The following is a 23,254-nucleotide window of genomic DNA, read 5'->3' on the forward strand; positions in this document are numbered from 1 at the left end:
ATCTGGCTGTGTAAGCAAAAATTATGAAACTGTTAGAAAAGATAAGCTGCTGTAAAATAAAAAACCCCATTAGCAATTTTGGTATCAAAAATACAGAGCATTACAATTCTTCCAAGTAAATATTGTACTAGAGGAATCAATTTACTACATTTTTGTGTCTTTTGATAGACATGTATTAGAATCAACACTACGAAATAAATACCTATTAGCAGATGTTAAAAACATAAATGACCACAGAATTCAGCACCATCATGATTAAAAACATTAAGTAATTATATTAGCTTTATTAGAATTGTTCATGCCACTCAGTAAGGTTAACTGCTTAACCCATAGCTTGATTTTACTCCTAATATGTTAACCAACAATGGTTGTGAAATTGTAAGGCTCAAAACTGTAATTACATGAGGAAAGTAAACTAATTTCATTCTCCATCTAGATTGTCAGCAATAGGACCTAAAGACAATCACTAAGTAAAAAGAATTCTAATTAAGTGACTAAATTTCTGGGGTAAATATGAAAACAAATCCAGAGAATCATGCTTTATAACCGAAAATAGAAAACACTAACAGGTTAAGCACATTAGACAATAAATCAAGATCTGGATTCTAGTTACTTATTAGCTATGAAAAATCCTAGACAAATTCATTTAATTTTTCTGAGTTGTAGTTTCCCATCTATAAAATGAGAAAAATCATCTTTGTTTTATAAACCTCACAGAGAATGTGAATTATACCTTAGAAAGAACCTCCTGGGTGGAATGCTTTAAAAAAGGATGTCAGTGAATCATATCTCTGACAAGATTTGAAGAAAAGAAAAGCTCTCTTTTGCATGTAGTCTCACCTGAAGACAAGGGGTCTGATCAAGCTATTAGTACTGCACAGCTTTGCTACACATTGTATTATAAACAAAAGGATAATCTGCTACATTTTGAATGCAAATTCAATGCTCTTCAATTCTTTAGAGAAAAAAAAATGTTCTTTTTAAAAATAAGGTACCAAGTTGCAATATTAAGATTTCTCTCTCAAACAGTGATATTCAACTAGTTTTTTCCTAGTGAATCACTGAGCAACCAAATAGAAGTTAACATAGTGAAAATATATTTAGCTCTAATTTGTAATGTAACATTACTATCAATTCTCTCTAAATTACGTATCCAGAAACACTAACAAATTTTAAAAATATGGTAAATTTTGATAAAAACTGATATAAATCATAAAATTATTAAATATGTCCATTTACAAATTTAAGTGCTTGTAACTAGAATTTAAATTTTTATTTAAAATGTAAAATTTTTATTTAAAAGTGCAAATGCACAGATGAAAAAAAATAAAAGAGTGAAGCTAAAACCAGAAATGAATCAGTCCAAAAAGTAAAACTTGCCTTTTGTTTAAAACATTGTGAATAAAATAAATTATATGTCAAGGCATCTAAAATTTGTCTTTCATTACATGCTTCTGAAAATGAATTAACAAAAATCTTTCTAAAATGTGACAATTTTCCTTCTTCCCTGCCAAAATTTTCCACTTTTAACATGTAATAGTTCCAATTGTACTCTCCTTACCATGGGCAAATTAAAAGCTATCAAGTTACTAAAAAATGAGAATTCAAATTTTTGAAGTCATAAGATAAATAGATTGAAAAGAAAACTTTGACTAGAATTTCAAAACAATAAACTGAAATCTACATTTTGCCTTTAAAAGGAGGCCAGGCTTGTCTTTGAAAAAAAAATCTGTGTTTGAATAACAGTAAAAGTCATAAAACAGAGATAAAGGCATAGGAAATGAGAATTGGTTAACTCCTGATTTTAAACAATGTGAAAGAAATGTTTAGTTAACTGTGTGGAATCAGAGTTAATAACATTTTACTCATTTACTTCCATATAATTGAGTATCTCTAGTAATGAAGGTTAGATGGAAGCTCTTTCCTTTCTAGCTGAACGGTAGGTTGTAAAGAAACATTTAATTCCTTTTGACTTTCTTAGAAAGAAAAAAGAAAACCACATCATAAAGGTGGGGGAGAGGGTCATAATATTTTATAACAGGATGCAAGAGACTGCAAACAGAAGAAAATCTAAGCAAAACCCAGCAGGACTGATTTGCCTCCTTCAATCATGGGAAACACAACCCTATCAATCACTTGTCATATTGAGTTCACAATAGTAAAGGTTGATTTTATGGCTTACGGTTCCCAACACCACACACTAATCTCCCCATAATATCGTTTAATTGTTTCAAGCTGAAGGCCGGAAGCTTTTATTTCTTCCCTAAGTTCTTTGGTTCTTTCCTTTTCTGGTCATGTGAATCTGTGTGTATACACCTGCTTGATATGTCTTAGCATGACAGGAGGACTTATCTTTAGTGAAACGAGGGAAACAATCTTTTCTGCATTTAATATAAAAGATTAACTTTTTATTTGTATTAAAAGCATTAGCATATAAGAAGCACAAAATTAATATTGAGCCACAGAGCTTGTCAAAATGGCTTTCTAGGTTTTCAGAATTCATTCTGTGTAATTTTGGTTAGTGTAGGCATAAAAGCTATTTAGAATCCCATTAATGCTGACCGATTTTGTAAAAGGTAGATTTATTTTTCTATTTTAGCTATTGCATTTGTTCATTTTAAAATATTTTTATACAAAGGCTGCTAAGTCTGGAATTCAGATCTTTTTTATCTTTTAGATTTTTTTCCAGTTCATGTAAATTCTTCTTGCCTCTTCCTCCCAGTTATCAGAGAAGCATTTTGATAATCCAAAGTAATCTATACAAATGAAACAGTGCATACTGGAGAACTATCTCATTAAAGAGAAAATGAATAAACTTAATGTTACCACCATGTGACTTTTAAAAATCAGACTTTCAGAATTCCTTTTAGTGTTTTTTCCACCACCAAACACTAAACTAAGAAAAACATCACAGTATCATTTATGCCTTATCTGACAGATGAGAAATTGTGTGCACTTTAAATAATGCACAGTAGAATAAATATCCAATCATTATAATATGTGCTACGAAAACAGTCACCTGAAAAGAATGTATAGAACATCTCATGTCCAGATCATTTGGGCTGTGTGAATGCGTACCAAAAGCAGCTTAACAGTCTTCCTACTCTAGGTTAAAAAACTGTACTTCTTTCTTTTGGGCTGGTGGAGTTTTTAGTTTTAGAAGAATTGGAAAGAAATGAAGAGATGTGAAGAAATATTCTGAAGATTCCTTGAGCATGTAAAACTGGCCAGTTTCAAAGATGGATAATTCTTATACCTGAGAACTCTATTTCTGACATATTTTTTTGATTATTCATTTTCTGGAATTTCTTGGACTTGCAACTCAAACTTTTTAAAACTAAACCAATAATAAAGCTGGATATAACTGCCCAGACAACACAGGCAGCATCATCAAAGGAAACATAAAGAACAAGTTTTCCATTGGAGATGTTTTAATTCACATTCTCTTTAATTCTAATTTGAATTTGTGATCTTTCCACAAACATATTATTATTCAAGAGATTTTTCCATAGCTATTTTTTTAATTTGGAGAAAACATTTATGATTAATTCATATAAAACAAATCTAAGCCTGAACTGCTGCTTCAATTGGTAAATTAAAATGATCAGGATAGGAAGGTAGAACATATTAGAGAGTGAAGCCAAAATCTCACACCAAAGGGTTCTGTGTATCCCAAAAAGTTAAATGGCCACATATTTTCTAATGTTAACTTATCCAGGGACTATCTCCACTTGCTTATTATTATATGGAATGATTGATTTGACTTTATACCTCAGGAGAGAGAGAAAAGGTCAACAGTCAAGAGGACAAACTATTGGTAGGACCAGAGAATAAACCATTACTCAGATGAAGAATGTAAAAGTAGCAAAAGCAATTAAACATTGAAAGCTGGTGAGTAGAGAAAACTGGAAAAACAATCAGGGTGAAACTGGGATACACTGATGAAGAATGGTTAACAGCAACCACAAACTTACGTTGGGAAGCTAACAAGCACCTGACAATATGAGTTTTATATATGCTCTCTCATTTAATCCTTATAACAAGAAGTGAGGTACTATCATCGTCATCTTTATTTTTACACATAAGAAATGAGGCTCAGAGAAGTGGACTTCCCCAGGCTAGAAAGCTGGGAAGTGACAGACCTTGCATTCCAACTCAGATCTGACTTCACAACTTGTTTAACTACTCTATATCATCTCCAGCTAGCTCCCATTTTTCAGGGAGAAAATGAAGCAAATAAAGTACAAAATACCTTTCAGGGTTTAATTAAATAGAATTTCTTATGATCTCAGCGATAACCCTTGAAAAAAGAAATAGGTCTCCTGTCTTTTTCTCTTTTGTCCCCCCTAATGAGACTGGGGAGAAGGTTGGAATTAGGCCAAAAGTGAAGAGAACAAGCAGCTGGAAAATGTATCATGACAAAAAGGAGGCAATATTACTAGAAGTATTTTATCCCATTCTCAAAGAATTTAGAATGAGAGGAAAAATTAAAAATACATTAAGGTTTGAATAGGTCACATGGTTCAAAAATCAAAACAACACTAAAAGATATTCAGGAAATGGTCTCATCCTTACCCTTGCCTCCATCCATCTCATTCCCCTTCTCCCATCAAGGTAACCACTTTTATTAGTTTCATTTGTATCCTTCTAGAATTTCTTTATACAATTATTAATGTGATTATTTCTTCCTGTTATTACACATACTATATACACTGATTTGCACCTTGTTTTCTCATTAACAATATGAGAAAAATTAACACTAAAATAGCATAAAAGCCCTTTAGAGAAAGGAATGATTTTAAAATATGACCAAAATCTATACTGACAAATAGCATTATTCTAGTACTAAAATTAAAGAGAACGGTATCAAATTACAGGCTTCAAAACACAAAAAATTAACTTCTTTTAACCCCAAATCATCATTTCAGCTACCAAGCATTCAGCTATTAACCATTTGGAAATTACTGAGTATTTTGTAATGTAACAGCTTTTCTCTTTCTTCTTCTACATTTCCTCAAGCAACAAACGTGTAAATAACTTTCTGCCTTAGTCAGAGCCTTTTCCTTTGGGCCTAGAAGTTAGCATTTCTGTTGTAAAGAGGATTTTTCAAACAAAGTTTTGAATCCTAGGAACTCTGAATATTGAGCCCCAATGCTAGAAGATATTACTGAATGTAGAGGAACCAGGGAGCAGAAAGGCAATAACAATTTATTGTAGTGACTCTAATTTTAGAAACTCAAACTAAAAGGCAGAAAAATGTCTAACCAAAAATTTGATTCTTTTGATGTATAACAAATCATACCACAAGACACTTTAAAAATAACAGAGTGATACAAAGTTAAACAATGATAACTTTGTTAACTCTAACAATACTGGAAAGTACTGACCTACACACAATTATAGCTACCAGTGCTGAGAAAAAAGGCAAAACTGGAAAAAGTGAACAGATGAGTAAATAATGGCTGGCATTAATGGACTGCGAACAAGATAACTGGTCACAGGCTAGTAGTCATGGAGACAGCTTTCAGTCACTAACAACACAGCCTCCAAGTACCCTGGCCTCTTGTTATTAGACTTCATTACCAGTGAGTCAAAGCATTCATCATAACACTGAATAAGCCATAAAACAATGCTTTTAGAATTGAAAAGTTCAAAGCAAACTCTCACTTACCTTCCCTGTTAGAACTGAGGGAAATTCAGTATCAAACTTGTTGCTCAAGCCAAACCTTAAAAACAAAGACAGAACAAAATATATTCTACCCAGCATATTTAACTCTTTCCCTTTCTTCAAAAAAGGTTACAAAACCATGCATTCTTCTTTTGATGTTGTGATTTAAAAATGGGTCCTAAAATAATTTTATGATATTTATAGAAAATAAATCTTTCACTATTAATCCAAATTAATAGTTAGTAAAAGAAACTTAAGGAGCAAATGTTAAAGGAGGATTCTAACTAGATCCACGATATGGGGTTGAAAAATAATAAATTAGAGAAACACTGATATAGAGCTGGAAATAAAATAATTTTTGACCGAAATGTGTCTGTTAAAACCCATTTGAGCTGATAACTGTTGGAACTGGCTGAGGGGTATTTCGCGGGAGTGGATTATACTTTATACTTTTGTGTATATATGAAAATTTTTCTAATAAAAACTAATATAACCTTTGGAACTACACAGTTTGACAACTTATGATCAGTTACCATTCAGATACCCAAAGGCTGATCCTTATGAATGGCTTTTATGTACATGCTCAACCAATTCTGAGAAAATAGATCTCAGCCTTGAAAGCTCTGACTCTCTTCAAGTATGCCCACTAACATCTGTACTAAGTAGTCCAAGTGAATTTTATAAGCCTTCCTTCACCTACTTGTTGATTTCAATAGGGATAACAAAGGTCACTTCCTGCATGTTAGATGATATCATGGTGACTACGATTTTATGTTAGCGGATGAAGGGTTGTAAGCAAAAAAGGAAAGGACATTAACGTTTATTGAGAATTCCCTGGGAGGTAGGCAATAAAAGTAACAGTTACCAGTAACTACTTACCATGGGCAAGACACTGTGCTATATAAATACATTACTTCTAAACTGTACGACCCTGCAAGAGAGGTATCTTTATCTCCATTTTACAGACAAGGAAGCTGACATTTAGAAAAATTTTTTTTTCCAAAAGTAATTAATTAAATAACTTGGTCAAAGTCATATATCTAGTAAGGGGAGTAAACCAAAACTCAAATGCTGATCCTTAAGTTCTGTCTGTCCTACATTAATCTCTGAGAACAGAACCTATGGCTTATTTATTTTGCTAGTAGGTGTTTAATAAAAGTTTGTTGAATAATAAGCTACTGTACTGTTTGATTCAACTGATTTATAGCACTTTGGCTTTGGGTCAGTTTAAAGACGTGTTAAGAATCCAATGTTCTACCAAACTATGCATGAATATTATATTGTCCTTGTATCCTTTATACTAGCAGCTCTTTTTCAAGGACACAAGTCAGTCTTAAACACAAAGACTCTCTATACTTAGCAGCTGGTAGCAAGGTACATCATATCTGTGCATAAATATTCTATACCTTGTCCGTTTAAAATGTATTTTAAAAAAACAACGATATTTTACAATAGTTGAGAAAATTAATTAGCAGTTGTAAAAAGATCTCAACTTCATTAAAAAACACTTCATTACTGGGGCTGGCCCCGTGGCCGAGCGGTTAAGTTCGCGCGCTCCGCTGCAGGCGGCCCAGTGTTTCGTTGGTTCGAATCCTGGGCGCGGACATGACACTGCTCATCAAACCACGCTGAGGCAGCGTCCCACATGCCACAACTAGAAGGACCCACAACGAAGAATATACAACTATGTACCGGGGGGCTTTGGGGAGAAAAAGGAAATAATAAAAATCTTTAAAAAAAAAAAAAACACTTCATTACTTCTCCAGGTGTCAGTACAACATGTAACAAGAACATAACATTCTCATAATAACATTCCCTTTAAATCTATACATAGACACAGGAGTACAGCCAAACTTAATAACAAGATGGATACTCCTCTACATGAATTTCTATGGTAACTTTCATGTGCTGTTTGAGAAATTGACACTCTAGTATTGAATATGTATTTGTAATTATGTGCTAATTCAGAAACCAATAACAACAAATATTTAATAGAGCAAGAAACATATTTCATTTAAGTCATACTTAGCTAAATAGTAACTTTATCACTAGTCAAAAAGATGTAATTTAATTCATTATTCCACAAAGAGTAAATTCTTATTGTTTAACAAAGAAACAGATACAGGTTTCATTTTTAGAAAGTAGACATAATATATTTAAAAGCAGAGCTCTATTTCCATATCTTGTCTAAAACGTCTTTTAGATGTAATGTCAATAACGTTTCTACCTCCATCAGAGACTGCTGCCACTATAGCTTTTCTCAGCTACCATTTTTTTACCAGACATCAAATATGTAGAGGATATAGACAGATGTATCCCTCAAAATGTATGGAATATTTCTATTATTTAAAAAATTCTTAGCTTTGCTATTCTCCCTTTGCATTTATCACCAGACAAATAAACTTTCTTTCCCTCCATTTCCATTTCCCTAATATCCCCTCCTTTCTTAACCTTTTGAAATTTGACTTTTGATGCTGTCACTTTACTGAAAATAACCTCCTATTCAGTAAACTTATTCAGAAAGACAAGTTTACCTTGTCTTATTTATTGCCAAACACAATATCCTCTTTTCAGAACCTTTTCCCTTGACTTTGCAGCTTGTGATACTGTTGATCACTCCCTTCCCAGCACTCCCCCATTCTTTCACTTTCCCCTAACACTCTTGCCCTTTCCCAAAATTTAGGTTTTAGTCACCTGCTTCTCTTTCTAAGGGAACTATGACAGTTCAGCTATATTTAATAGCTTTGGCAATCACTTCTATGCTGATGATCATCAAATCTATATCTCTAGTTCTGTATTTTCCAACACGCTCTAGTCCCTCATCTCTAATTTCATAGTAAAAATTTCCATTTGGATATCTTGCTACAAAATAATACCATCTCAAGTGAAAGAGGTCTAAAATTAAAATGCTATCTTTTATTGGAAACTCGGTCCCCCTTTTAAATTCTTCATCTCTATCAATGGCACACTGACTCTCTTTAACATAGACCTTGGTATTGTTTTTGTACTTTCTCTCTCCTATTTTTTGCACCTTGCTTATATTCAGGTGGTTCCAAGTCCTGTTATTTGTTCCTTTGCAATCATTCTTATAATGATGATTCCTTCCTTTCCACTGCCACTGTCATGTTGGCTCCTGCTTTGCTCATATGGTTCCTCTTGCTTCCTCTCCCTAGTTTAAATCCTATACAGTCTGCAAGGCTCAAGTCCAGTTCCCAACCCTGCTGTAATACCTTGAATGCTCAGGCCTTCACGGATCCCCCCTTTCTTTGGTCACTCACAGCTGTTTCGAATCTGTAGTATACAATTCACCAGTTAATCAAATATTTTCTTTTATTCTTTGCTGCGCCACGTATCTTAAAGGCAATTTTCCTGTTAGTTTTGTAAAGCAAGGCCTATACTTTGTTTTTTTATGTATGCTTCATAGTGCCTAGCCCAGTGATCAAGTTCTCAAGAAATATTTGCATATTCACATTACTAATTTTCTTCAATATAAAAAGGGATTGTCTTTTCTAAAATATAGAAAGTACATAAGAAATGGTAAATAAAGTGTCATTTTACTTCTTAAAATACTCCTTAATCACCTACATATATCTACTTCAAAAGGTACAAAGATAGGCAAACTAGGCCTGACATGCTCTCACAATTTTGGCTAAAAGGCAGGAGCAATCCTGTTCTTGCCTACCAGGTATTTCTTTCCTTAACTTCCTCCATTAGAGACTCAGCACTTAAAAAGAATACTTAACTCAAATAATCTTAGGCACAACATTTTCACTTAGTAGCTACTAGGAAAATGTTGAAATGGCTGCTGCTGAACAAACACCTCAGCTTTGTTTCATAAACAACCCACTAAGTTAAGAACTGTGAGTCCCAGGAGTTAGACAAGCTCATCTACCCATTACTGATCAGTGACAGACATTACCCAAGATGTGTGGTTCTTTGGCATTAGATAAACAGGCACTTGGGAATTGCTTAAACTGCTATTTTATTGGCTTCATTAAATATAGAACCTATTATGTGTTTGAAGCTGACCCAGGTGGTTGTTCTTAATGACTGTATTTTATTTGTCAAGTGTCTTCGATGCCCCAAATTTTAATTTCTTGGGCAATTCTGTGAAGTAAAGAAAATTGAGGCAAAGAAGGATGAGTCCTGTTAGCTGCTCTTTGCTCTTCTCTCCCTCTGTACACCCCACACTATTTTTAATCCTTTTGAAAATGGCTATACATCAGCCTTTGAAAACCTTGCACAAATTAAAGTTCATGTGTTCAGGTTGTTTAAGAAAATGGAGCAAAGTGTAGTAGAATTCTGCCAACAAGAAACATGATTTCTCTAGAAAGCTATGCACTTATAGTAACACTGATTCTGAAGCAGGTGCACTAAACTCTATTTACTATACCAAGGAAAAGGAAAGTCTATGTTATACAATTCAAAGAGATTTTCAAAAAAATTATAGTTAAATCTCTTTAATCTTTCATTTGGAAATAATCGTGTCTTGCCACACTGTAAAATGGCAATTTATCATGGAGGCAGTATCCTCAGACTAAAATCTCATAAAATGTTTACTTTTTACAAACACAAATTAACAATGCATCACTGTAATTCCTCAAAGACAGCTGTTTACAGAAAAGACATTCCATTCATTGATTTGAGAAGTATCAATATTTGTGGTGCTCTCTAGTTTTTGCAGAAAGGAATTGTTTGGCAAGTGTGACCCTCTTCTCCAATTCTATATATAATAACTTCAGCTCTTAAAGATTAACTTTATAAATCCCTGAGAATTGGTAACCTATCATCTCCACTAACTTCTATTAAGGGTAAATATCTATATATTTTAAGCAATATAAAGAGTGTGGTAATGCTTATAAATGTGAGAGGAAAATCTCAAGAGATGTAATTTTCCTTGTATTTCGATACATGGGATTCAAATATTTATCCTAAAAATATCAAGAAGTGATAGATACTAAGTTATATCACTTAGATGTAGTGTATTTCTGAAACACTTAATACTTCCAGGAGACATTTCATTATTTCTGTTTCTATAAGCTCAAATCTGTGGGAGTTAATTTAGCCATATTTTTTTAAAATTTGGAAAAAGATCCCCAAATATCCATTTATGATCATCATCTCAGAATTGGAATTACAATTAGCGTGGTTAGGTCATTCCACTTCTTAAGAAATTATAATTAAATGCATTTTAAAAGATTAATACCTTGTTAAAGTAACTAGAAAGCCAATATGTTAAGATGATACAAGTAGCCAGGGGCATTCTGACACAAAGGGCTTGCTTAACAAAGCTTTAAGAGGTTAAGGCCATCCCATACCCACCATTAATGGGACTGATGATATTACTGTATCCATATATATCCATGCTCAGAAACATAAGTACTCCACAGCATGACTCAACTAATCAGTATTTGTTGAGGGCCTATAATATAGCATGCATTATGATGGGCATACTGAATGCTACTAAAGTGAACCAATATTCATTCAACTCACTTTTACTGAGTGTCTACTTCAGGGCAGGTACTGTGTTAGACACTGAGGATTCAGAGACAACCAGAAATTGTTCCTGCCACTGCAGCTTACAAGTTCATGGGGACAGAGAAGACCTGCAGAAGGTAGTGATATACGGAGAGCTGGGGTGAGGGCGGTGGGTTCTGGAATTCTAGATGGAGAATTCAGCTTGAGCAGAGGCAAAGAGATAAGAAGCAGCATGCTATGAACAGGAAAATATAATCAGCAAGGGTAAATGTCAGGAGATTAGGCTGATAGATAGGCAGAGTCCCGTTCTATACGCCATGTTAAGGAGCTTAGACTCTATCCTGCAGGTGAAAGGAAAACCATAGAATAGTCTTAAGCAGAAAAGTGGCAATTCAATCTAGCAGCAGGCTGGGGGACGGATGTGAAGGTGACAAGGATGAAGGCAAGACAAGTAGTTAGTGTGGTGAAAGGGCCTGAAACAGGGAAGTGGCGGTAGAGAGGAAAATAAGAAATTTTTAGGTCACGTGTTGTTAATACTTGCTGATTACTCAGCTTTGAGAGGTGTGAGTGGGAAACAGGGGCCAAGGATGAATAACGGGATAGGTGGAGATACATTTAACTAAGATGGAGAATCCAGAAAGAGGAGGGATTTTTTTGAGGGGTTGGGATGGGAGTTTGAGGGTCTGTGTAAGCGGGGAATGAGTTCTGTTTTGAATACATTGAATTTAAGATGGTGGTGGGCCATCAGGTGAGGAAGCCCAGATAAGAGTCTGAGCAGAGACTGGCGCAGAGATACATATTTGTGAGACATCAGATAACTGAAACCATGAGAGTCAAGATGAGTCCACACAGGGAGAGAAGGGAATGAGAAGAACAGTGGGCTGAGAACAAAACCCTGGAGATCACTGTTATTCAAGGGGCAAGAGAGGAAGAAAAGCCCAGAATGAGACAGTTAAGGAACAGCCAGAAAAATACAAGGAGGACCAGGAGAGTGAAGTCACCAAGAAATTCCTAGGTTTGTGGGGCCAGCAAAATGTTCTTTAAAAACAGAATTTGAATACCTCTAGACAAAACATATACCTTCCAGTTCAACTAAGTCTCCATCATTACTCAGACTGCACCATTTTCTGTGACCTGTTTTGCCTCTGAACGCCTGTGTGTTTGTGACCCGTGGAGTAGAAACCTCCAAGAAGAACAGAGTCATTATAAGCATCATATGCAGCAGAGAGAACCAGAAAGATAGAGAATGAAAGATGCCCACTAATTTAGCAATAAGTGGGTCATACTGATCTTATGAGGCCAGTTTATCTGTGGTCATGGTAGCAGAATCCAGATTACAGAGGGGTGAAGAGGAAAAAGATATGGTGGATACAGCTACTTTAAAAAAATTTGGAGAAGGAAGGGAGAGAGATTAGACAGTAGCTAAGGGGGAACATAGGTCTAGGAAGGCTTTTGCTTTTAAACAATTAAGAGAGACTCTGGATATGTTTACAGGCTGATCCAGTAGAGAGGTAGCGAGAGGTAACATTAGAGACAGGGTTTGCCTGATGGAGCAGACCTGGGAGGAGGCTGGAAGAGAAGGGTATGGAAGGCAAAAGTGGAGGGGTGAGCTTTGGACCAGAGGAGGGATTCCTTGACCTCTGATGTTGGAGGAAGAGAGCACAGGAATTCAGACCTAATTAAGATCCAGTGCAGGGGCTGGCCCCGTGGCCGAGTGGTTGAATTCGCGCGCTCTGCTTCGACGGCCCAGGGTTTTGCCAGTTTGGATCCTGGGCGCCAACATGGCACCACTCATCAAGCCATGCTGAGGCGGCGTCCCACATGCCACAACTAGAAGGACCCACAACTAAAAATATACAACTAATTACTGGGGGGCTTTGGGAGAAAAAGGAAAAATAAAATCTTTAAAAAAAAAGATCCAATGCAGGTTTTTCAGCTGGAAAGTGACATGATTAAACTGTGTTTTAAGAAAATTAGTTTGGCACAAGCTTGCTGGATAAAATGGAGAGGGGAGAGGTGGCAGACTGTGGCAACAATTCAAGCAGAAGACGATGGCAACACAAACTAGAGTGGTGCCAGGAGAAATGGAAAAAATGAAAAATCAAATAGGTATTTCAAAAGGTATGATCACATAATCCTGGGACAGGCTGGCATAGGACAATTCGAGGAGAAGGAAGAGTTAAAATGACTCAAGGATTTGAAATATTACCCTGGAAGATTAGAATGGTGGTACCAGGGTCAGACATGGGGCAACTGGAATGCACAGCCAACGTGGGGAGAGAAAATGTTGGGTTTAAGATAGAGAGTTTGAGATGATGGTTCTCAAATTTTAAACTTTGAAAAGAAACGAAGTCCTCTATAGAATAGACGACTGCACAAAGAAAGGAAAAAATAAGGGGTGGGAGAGAATAAGAAATATTTCATTCAGATAGGGCAACTCTAACACTTCCATACCAGAAAAAAAATTAAACTGAAGCTGATATTTTAGATGTCTCATAATTAGATTAACTATTTCATAAGGATCTTACTTTACTGGATATAAGGAAGGTCTTACTACCACAGAAAGACCAGTTTCTCAGATCCAGTAAAACCTTCTCCTAAACTGTAATTTTTTTTCCAAATCTCAGACATTTAACATCAAATGTGTTTTCTAGGTAAGAGAATGTGTGCAGCGGAACTAAATAGTTTTCCAAACTATATAGGTTAATTAGCGATTCAAGTACTGGTTTGCTGCTTTTCAGGTTTTGGCTTCAATTAATACCAACAATTACTACCAGCACCACTTCTTCACACTCCTAATTCCAGAATTTTTAAGCTGGAAGGAATATTACACCTATCACAAGGCCCTGGGCATGGCAAGTGTCAGTGTTGTGCTTTTAATTGAAAATAGGTTAGTAAGTACTTCACCACGATTGTGTAAAGAGTAGAATGGAACTACAAATAAGTTTGGGGGAACTTAATTTCTGTTTCCTTGCTCCTTCTCTGTTTTCTGAATTTTAGAAAATAATGAGGGGGAGGCATGTTGGAATATAAAGTTCTGGACTGGAATAAAAAACCTTTTTCTGTTCAGTCATGTGAAATAATCTGCATGAAAGCAAACTTTGATGCCAGAATCATAATTAGTTTGAGTAATTAAGTGTCTCCCTAGCGATGAAATGAATGGAGTAAAACAGTGCAGTAAGTGGCATCTGAACATTGGAGACTATCTGCAAAATTCTTGGCCCAAGAAAAATTGTGTTAAAATTGCTGAACCAAAAAGCAGGTCTAACAATCTCTCCAAACCCTTCCACAATTTAAAAATCTTTCTTCATATATTTTATGCCAAGATCACAAAAGTATACTACAATAAAAATACTCAACGTGTTAAAATTAAAAGCTAACATCATGGGGGGGGGTGGTGGTGCATATTATATGATTTCAGATACTATGAACTCAATTGAAAGGCAAAGAGGCTAGGTGAGCCATTATCAAAATTAGAGGCAGCATGATTTGATAGGAAAAAATAGCCCTATTTTGAAAATGCAGTAAAAGATAGCATAGTTAAGAGGATGAACATGACACAATACTCAAACTTCCAAGCACTTACAAGCCCAAGCACATAAAAAATGAGAAAGCACTCCTCAAAGCGCAGAGAATCATTAAAATTTTCTTTTGCTTTGCAACTACTATGCTGTGAGGTCCCACCTCCTTTTATTTTCTCAAATATGATCCAAGATTTCAATTTTTAAAAATGTCCTTCTGCATAGGTTTTCAAGAAATCATCCTCAGCTCCTGAGGGACTAATTTCCATATATATATTTAATGTTTGCATATTTAGTATTGGGCATATAAAATCTCCTGGAGGTATCTTAAATTATCTCAGAGCTGAAAGGCTTTAGAAACCATCTACCTCAAACCCCTCGTTTTACAGATGGAGAAATCAAGGCCCAGAAATGGGAAGTAACCTGACCAAGGTCAAAGGGCTAGTAAGAAGCAAAACTTGCACTAACATCCAAGAGCCCTCACCCTCAATCCATTGCTCTTCCTATTTTTCATAGCTGTCTCTCCTCCTGAATCTCTAATTGTGTGATATTTAAGGAATGTTAGAGTGAAGAGTGATCAACACATGGAAACGATTACTGCGTTCATTCATATAAGGATTAGAGAGGAAGAATGGATGGAGGAATATGTGTGTGGGTGGATATTCTATAACATTATTTACAAAATATATCATGTTTCTGTTTTGAAGAATTCCAAGCCTAGGTCTTGTCACATGTCACAGCAGTCACCCTGTCCCACTAGACACCAATCGTAGCAGCAAAGAATCCTCTGGTACATCATGCAGTTTAAAGACTATTCACTTGCCAGCATACACAGAAGCAAGGAGATTCATCCCTATTCCAGTCTCTCTGGCTCCCAAACCCCTAACTTCCCGGCCCTGTACTCATTCTTTACCTGGCGTTGGTGCATCACATTTGCATTCTCCTCTTCCTTTACACCCATCTCCCTCGGCTCGTCCATTCAGACCGGTGTCCTTTCCTAACTGTATGCCTCAGTCAGCCCTCCCCCACTGCAAAGGCCCCTCCATCATCTTCTCATTCCTCTGTCGCCAAATCTCAGCCTTTTCAAACCCCATAGCCCCCTCTCGCTTACACAGTGATGTGGCCGGCGCCCCGCACCAATACGGGGTCGGGGGCATATCTCCGCAGATGCTCCTCGCTCACTACCCGAGGCGGGGGCGGCGTCTCCTCCTCCTCTTCTTCTTCCTCCTCCTCCTCTTCTTCCTCCTCCTCCTCCTCATCTTCCTCGTCATCGTCGGGCCCCGATACAGAAGACGACGACGGCGACGACGACGACGTTGCCACTTCTTCTTCCTCCTCCTCCTCCAGTTCCGAGATGGTGTCGAACTCCGCCATGTTGGGCAGCAGGATGCTCATCACGTGACCTCTCGATCGCCTCCACCCTCACGGAGAAGAGTTTGAACCTGCTGAGGTGCTGGGAGAGGAGGGGGAACAAAATGAAGAGAAAGAGGACCGGGGTAGGGACAGGATTTGAGGAGATGCGCCTGCGTGTTGAGACAGAACGGGGGGGGGGGGGGGTGGGTGGGGGGGGTGGGGGGCTGGAGGCGGGGGCACGAGGGAGAGAAGAGCAAAATCAGTGTACGCTTGCGCGGCTCTAAGAGACGGGGGGCGTTAGAGGTGAACTCCAGGGAATTGTCGAGGTCCGGTCTGCGGTTGCAGATCTTAGCACTGCTCTTTGGCATTTTGCTGCTTGTGTGCGGGGGACGTATCTTCTGTTTTTATTTCCTATAAATTCATAGTGGGTGTTATTACCCCTCCCCCAAGTGCAGGGAAAACATATTCTATAAAAGTGAAGTTAGAACTTTGCCCCAAATATCTAAAGGTATATACCAATCCTTTGTGTTTGTTCAGCATTAGAGTTTAAAAGACCTTTGCATCACAACTTTGCCACACCCTCGGAGGCATTTTTGTTAACATTTTACTGAGGAGGAAGCTTTCTATTTACTACTTCTAGTACTCCTACTATGTAATACTTATAGAGGACTTACTAAGTGTCAGGGACTGTGCTGTGTGCCCTGTGTGCATATCTCATTTAATGCTTCACAACTCTGAGATATGTCCCATGATGATCTAATTTTACAGATGGAAGACCTAGATGCAGAGAGGATAAACTTGCCCAAGGTCATGGAGTTACTGAATGGCAGACCCAGTTTTAAATTTGGGGGTCTTTTCTGGTTCCCAAAGCTCAATACTCCTAACCAAAGGGCGATACTGCCTGAAGTTCTTTGGAAAGGCTTTGTAGAGTAGTGTCTTTAGGACTGTTTCTTAAAAGTTGTTTGAATTTGGAGTTTTTTTTTTTTGTGGGGGGTGGAAGGAGTGGAGGAAGCATTCCAACCTAAGGAAACATTAACATCCATTTTCCAGACACTGAGCAAGACTGACTCATGTACAATACGTCTCTCAGTTAACCCTTAAACAATCTGTGAGGTAAGCATCATCATGTCTATTTTATAGATAGCAAAACTGAGTCGCAGGAAATTTAAGTGATATATTAAGGTCTATGGTGACTTTTTGTCCAGAATTTTTCATTTCAAATATTTTATCTTCTCCACGCCCACCAAAATGTTATAGAGATCACATATTTTGAGTGTCCAATCCATATCTCAAACTATTTCATACTTGGCAGCAGCACAAAAATCCGTGTCATAATTCAGGGATCATTAAGACAGTAAAGTCACACAGCTGCTAAACAATAAAACAAATACTGTAATCCAGGTATTCTAATATCAGCTTCATTGTCCCTTCTGCTGCACTACAGCTGCATCCCAATTAGATACTGAGACTGGAGAAACAGACATAGCCACACTTTAATTTAGGATGAGCATTACGTTAGCAGTATAATAGTATAAACAAAACATTTAGGATGTTTGAGGGAGGAAGAAATTAGTTCTATAAGAGGCACTGATCAAACCATCATCATTATCAAGGAGTGTGTTATTAAAAGAAAAAAAATTTTGTTGTACTCAAAAGCTTGATTATTTAGGAACTTTAAAAATAAGTTGTAACACTGTCAATAAACAACAAAATCTAGTCTTTTATAGTATAGACAACTTATCTATTAGGCAGGAATTATAATTAAATATGGAACTTAAAATACTTTATGATAGCCTTCTGGCAAGACATATATGATATATTTGCTTTTCTTGGGTATTAATAAATAATGTGTCATCTGTCATTTATGGGGGTGATATACCTTAGACTTAAAATTAGTATTCTGCACCAGTTCTTCTCTTTCAAAAAACAAAAAAGCCATAGGCGATACTAAAAAATTTCCAAATATGTTATCCATAAAGGTCCACTAAGTCAATGTCTAGGAGGGAAGTATTTTGCTGCCTACTGCTTAAATGGTAGCTTCTCCTTTCTACCACTCCGGATTAGGCTAGGAAGGGATATTTGAAGGACAGAAAGGGAAAGGAGTACAGGGGTGGACTTTGTGATTAAGTGTAAATGAGGTACTGGAACTATGGTACAAGTGAAGAAATAATGGCTATGGGAGATGAGAGGGAAAGTGAGGGAGGGGGAAATTCCACTGTCAAAATGGAAAGAGGCCCCTGACATTTAGTTAGATGTCAAAAGGACAGAGCAGTTCAGGGACGTGCTGTGCTTGGAGAAACTCACAAGTATAGTAAAATCTGTTCATCTGTTTTTCTGCACATACAGGGTGCTGAAAAGGCATATATGATTCCAAAGAATTTGTTTTGCTGAACTACAGGAGAATTTGGAATTGGGCAAGCTGAGAAAAACACATTTTGTCAGTAAACACAAGAAACAACATGATTTTTTAAAAAAATTTTTATTGAGTTAATGATAGGTTACAATCGTGTGAAATTTCAGTTGTACAGTATTGTCTGTCAGTCGTGTTGCAGGTGCACCCCTTCACCCTTTGTGCCCACCCCCCACCCCATCTTTCCCCTGGTAGCCACTAATCTGTTCTCTTTGTGTACATTTTTAAATTCCTCATATGAGTGGAGTCATACAGAGATTGTCCTTCTCTATCTAGCTTATTTCACTTAACATAATTCCCTCAAGGTCCATCCATGTTGTTGCAAATGGGACGATTTTGTTCTGTTTTACAGCTGAGTAGTATTCCATTGTATATATATACCACATCTTCTTTATCCAGTCATCTGTTGATGGGCACTTGGGTTGCTTCCATGTCTTGGCTATGAAACAACATGATTTTTAAATGTTACTTTAGCAACCATCAAGAATAGTAAAGCTAGGAGTAGATGGAGAAGAAAGCAGGCCATGTAACTTTCTGTCTGATGTGCTAAGCAGGGCATGGGGGTAATTCTCCTGTCTGATGGATAGGGACCTGGGGCGAGAGATCACAAGTCTAACCATCTGAGGGGTTTTCAACCTTAAAACAGCAGAAAAGAAGTGTAACTTTTAAAAGACAGATTTCTTTCTTTAACAACTTATTTATTTAAGCATATGATTCAGTATTTTAGTACATTTACGAACTTGTACAAATAGCAACACAAACTAATTTTAGAACATTTCTGCCACACTCAAAGCAATCACTGCCCCATTTTCAGTCATTCCCCATTCTCACCCCTAGCCCCAGGCAATAATTAATCTACTTTTTGTTTCCATAGATTTCTTTTCTGGATATTTCAAATAAATTGTATCACACAATATGTGGTCTTTTGTGTCTAGCTTCTTTGGCTTAGCATAATGTTTTTGAGGTTCATCCATGTTGTGTCTTGCATAAGTACTTCATTACTTTTAATTGATGAATAGTATGCCATTGTAATGATACACCGCATTTTTTTTAATCCACTCACCAATTGATGACATTTGTGTTGCTTCTACCTTTTGGATATTATGAAAATGCTGCTGTGAAAGTTCACCTACACGTCCTGTGTGAACATGTGTTTTAATTACTCTAGGGTATATACCTATGAGTGGAATTGCTGGGTCATATGGTAAGACTATGTTGAATTTAAGAAAATTACCAAACTGTTTTCCAAAGTGGCTGAATCAGTTTACATTCCCACCAGCAACGTATGAGGGTTCCATTTTCCCCACTTCCTCTCCAACATTTGTCGTCTATCTTTTTGTTTATACCTATTCTTGTGAGTATGAAGTGCTATCACATTGTAGTTTTACTTTGCATTTCCCTAATGGCTAATGATGTTGAACATCTTTTCATGTGCTTGTTGGCCATTTGAGTACCTTCTCTGATGAAAAATCTATTCAAATCTTTGGCTCCATTTTTAAAATTAAGCTTTTTTCCCAAGATAATTAGATATTCATATATCATTTAAAAAATAATACAGAGAGGTCCTGTTTACCGTTTACTCAGTATCCCTCAATGGTAACATCTTGCATAATTGTAATATACTATCACAACCACAAATGTGACATTGATACAATCCACTCATCTTACTCAGATTTCCACAAACATACAGGTATTCCTTTGTGTGTGTGCATTTAGTTCTATACAATTTTATCACAGGGTAGGTTTATAGGACCACCACTGTAGTCATGATGCAGAGCAGTTACATCACCATAATCCCTTCTGTTATCCTTTGATAACCATTTTGCACCTTTCCCCCACAACCATTAAACTGTTTAGCATCTATAATTGTAATTTCAAGGATGTTATGTAACTCGTATCATACAGTATGTGACCTTTAGGGATTGGCCTTTGTCACTCAGCATACTTCTAAGAATCATCTAGGTTATTGAGTGTATCAGTGGTTCATTTCTTTTTATGGCTGTGTACTATTCCACAGTAGAGATGTACCACAGTTTGTTTAGCTACTCACCCACTGAAAGACATCTGGTTTTTTTCCAGATTTTGGCTGTTATGAGTAAAGTTGTTATGCACATTTATGTACAGATTTTTTGCCCTTTTAAAAGTTTGGTTATTTGTTTACTTATTATTGAGTTATAAAGCACCCTTTATATATTCTACATGGAAGGCCTTTATCACATATATAATGTACACATATTTTCTCCCAGTGTGTGACTTTCCTTTTTATGCTATTAATGATGTCTTTTGAACTGAAAAAGTTTTCAATTTTGATGAAAGCCAATTCATCAATTTTTTTAAATTGCTTGTTCCTTTGGTGAGAAATTTTTGCCTAACACAATGTTCAGAAGATTTGCTCTTATGTTTACTTCTAAAAGTTTTTTAGGTCTATAATCCATTTTGAGTTAATTTTTGTGTATGATATGTAGTAAGGGTTTAAACTCATGTTTTTGCATGTGGCTATTGAATTGTCCATTTAATTCAGAATGGCACCATTTGTTGAAGACTGTCCTTTTTCTGTTGAATTTCCTTGATACCTTTGTTGAAACTCAATTAACCGTAAGTGTATGGATTTATTCCTGGACTCTTAATTCTGTTCAGTTGATCTATATGTCTATCTTCATGCCAGTGCCACACCATCTTGAATACTATAGCTTTGTAGTAAGTTTTTAAATTGGAGCATCTAAGTCCATCACATTTGCTCTTTTTCAATACTATTTTGGCCTCCTTGAGTCTTTCATATTTTCACATAAGTTTTAGAGTCCTCTCATCAATTACTTCCAGACAAGCCGGCTGGAATTTTGATTGGAATCACATTGAATCTGTAGATGAATTTGGGAATATTGCCAATTTAACAATGTTAAGTCTTCTGATCCATGAACATGTGTTATCTCTCCATTTGTTTAGATCTTCTTTAATTTCCTTAAATAGTGTTTTGTACTTTTCAGTGCACAAAACTTGCAATTCTTTTGTTAAATTTATTCTTAAATACTTTTTTTTGAATACTATTATGAATGGAATTGTTTAATTTCATTTTTGGATTACACATTGTTAGTTTATGGGAATACATTTTTTTATATTGATGTGTAGCCTGTCACCTTACTGAACACATTTATTAGTTCTAATAGATGTGTGTGTGTGAAATCCTTAGGATTTTTTTTACATATAAATTCATGTAATCTGTGAACAAACACTGTTTTACCTATTCCTTTCTAATCTGGATCTTGTCTCTCCCTCCCTCCTCTTTCTCTCCCTTCTGCTTCTCCTTCTCCCTTCCTCTCTCTTCATCTCTGTCTCTGTCTCTCTCTCTCTTTCCCTTCCTTCCTTTCTTCTTCCATTCTTTCTTCTCCCTCTCCCTCCCTGCCTTCCTTCTTTCTTGTCTTTTCTGCCTGGTTACATGGCCTTGAATTTACATTACAATGTTGAACAGAAGTGTTGAGTACAGAATTCCTTGACTTGTTCCCAGTCTCAAGGGAAAATGATTCAGTCTTTCACCATTAAGTATGATGTTAGCTGTAGTTTTTTTTATTTTGCAATGTCCTTAATTAGGTTGAGGAAGTTTCCTAGATTGTGGAATTTTTTCTTTTAATCAGGAATGGTCTCAGGTTTTGTCAGATGCCTTTTTCACATCAATTGAAATGATCATGGAGTTTTTGTCCTTTATTCTCTCAAATATTTTATTACATGAATTGATTTCCAGTTCTTAACTCAACCTTTCATTCCTGGGATAATTCCACTTGGTCTTAGTGTATAATCACTTTTATATGTGGATGGATTCAGTTTCTTAATATTTAAGATTTTTGCATCTATATTCATGAGGGATAAAATATATATTATTTTACTTTTGATATCGATCTCACTTTGGCATTAGGGTAATGCTGGCCTCTTAGAATAGGCTGGAGTTTTCCCCTTTTCCTCTGTTTTCTGGGGGAATTTGTGAAGAACTGTAATTTTTCTTCTTTAAATGTTTGAAAGAATTCACCAGGCCCGGACTTTTATTATGGATAATTTTTTTTATTACTAAGTCAATCTCTTGTTGAGATTGATGTCTATTCAGATGTCTATTCAGATTTTCTCTTTCTGCTCAAGTCAGTTTCAGTACTTTTTGTCTTCCCAGGAATTTATCTATTTCATATAAGTTGTTTAATTGTTGACCTAAAATTGTCCATAGCATTCTCTTATAATCCTTTTAATTTTTGTAAGGTTGGTAGTGATGTCCTCTCATTCATTATGACTTTAGTAATTTATGTGTTCTCTCTCTTTTTTTTTTGGTCAGTCCAGTTACAGGTTTTTCCATTTTGTTTATCTTTGCACAGAACCCACTGTTGATTTGACTGATTTTAACTTTTTTTTTCCTGTTATCCATTCTATTGATTTTTGCAGTAACCTTTAGTATTTTCTTCCTTCTGATTGCTTTTGGTTGAGTTTGCTTTTCTTTTTCTAGTTTTTTTAAGGCAGAAATACAGGTTATTCCTTGAGATCTTTCATCTACGTTATAGATATTTACTCCTATAAATTTCCTTCTAAGGACTGTGTTAGCTGTATCTGATGAATTTTTCTATGTTGTGTTTTTGTTTGCATCCAGCACAAAAGATTTTCTAAATTCCCTGGTGATTTTTCTTTGACCCATTGGTTATTATGAAGTGTGTTATTTAATTTCCTGATATTTGAAGGTTTCCAAAATTTTCTTATGTTGTTAATTTCTAATTTAATTCCAGTGTGGTTTAAGAAGATAAACTGTATGATATCAATACTTTTAAATTTACTGAGTCTTGCTTTATGGCCTAC

The 23,254-nt window shown here is 36.0% G+C and overlaps 1 protein-coding gene across 2 annotated transcripts in view; it reads right to left on the minus strand.

The window, feature by feature from the left end:
• CHIC1 (cysteine rich hydrophobic domain 1) overlaps positions 1-16,099 on the minus strand; it is a 54,606-nt gene extending 38,507 nt beyond the window's left edge. For both annotated transcript variants that reach the window (XM_046673510.1, XM_046673509.1), the window contains exons 1-2: positions 15,779-16,099; positions 5,672-5,726 (exon numbers count right to left, since the gene is read on the minus strand). In XM_046673510.1, coding sequence (XP_046529466.1) covers positions 5,672-5,726; positions 15,779-16,062 — 339 coding nt within the window. In that variant the 5' untranslated portion in view covers positions 16,063-16,099. The remainder of the gene's footprint in view (positions 1-5,671; positions 5,727-15,778) is intronic.
• Between the last annotated feature and the right edge of the window lie 7,155 nt (positions 16,100-23,254).

This window comes from Equus quagga, chromosome 10, assembly GCF_021613505.1.
Source record: "Equus quagga isolate Etosha38 chromosome 10, UCLA_HA_Equagga_1.0, whole genome shotgun sequence".
In the NCBI taxonomy this organism is placed as follows: domain Eukaryota; kingdom Metazoa; phylum Chordata; class Mammalia; order Perissodactyla; family Equidae; genus Equus; species Equus quagga.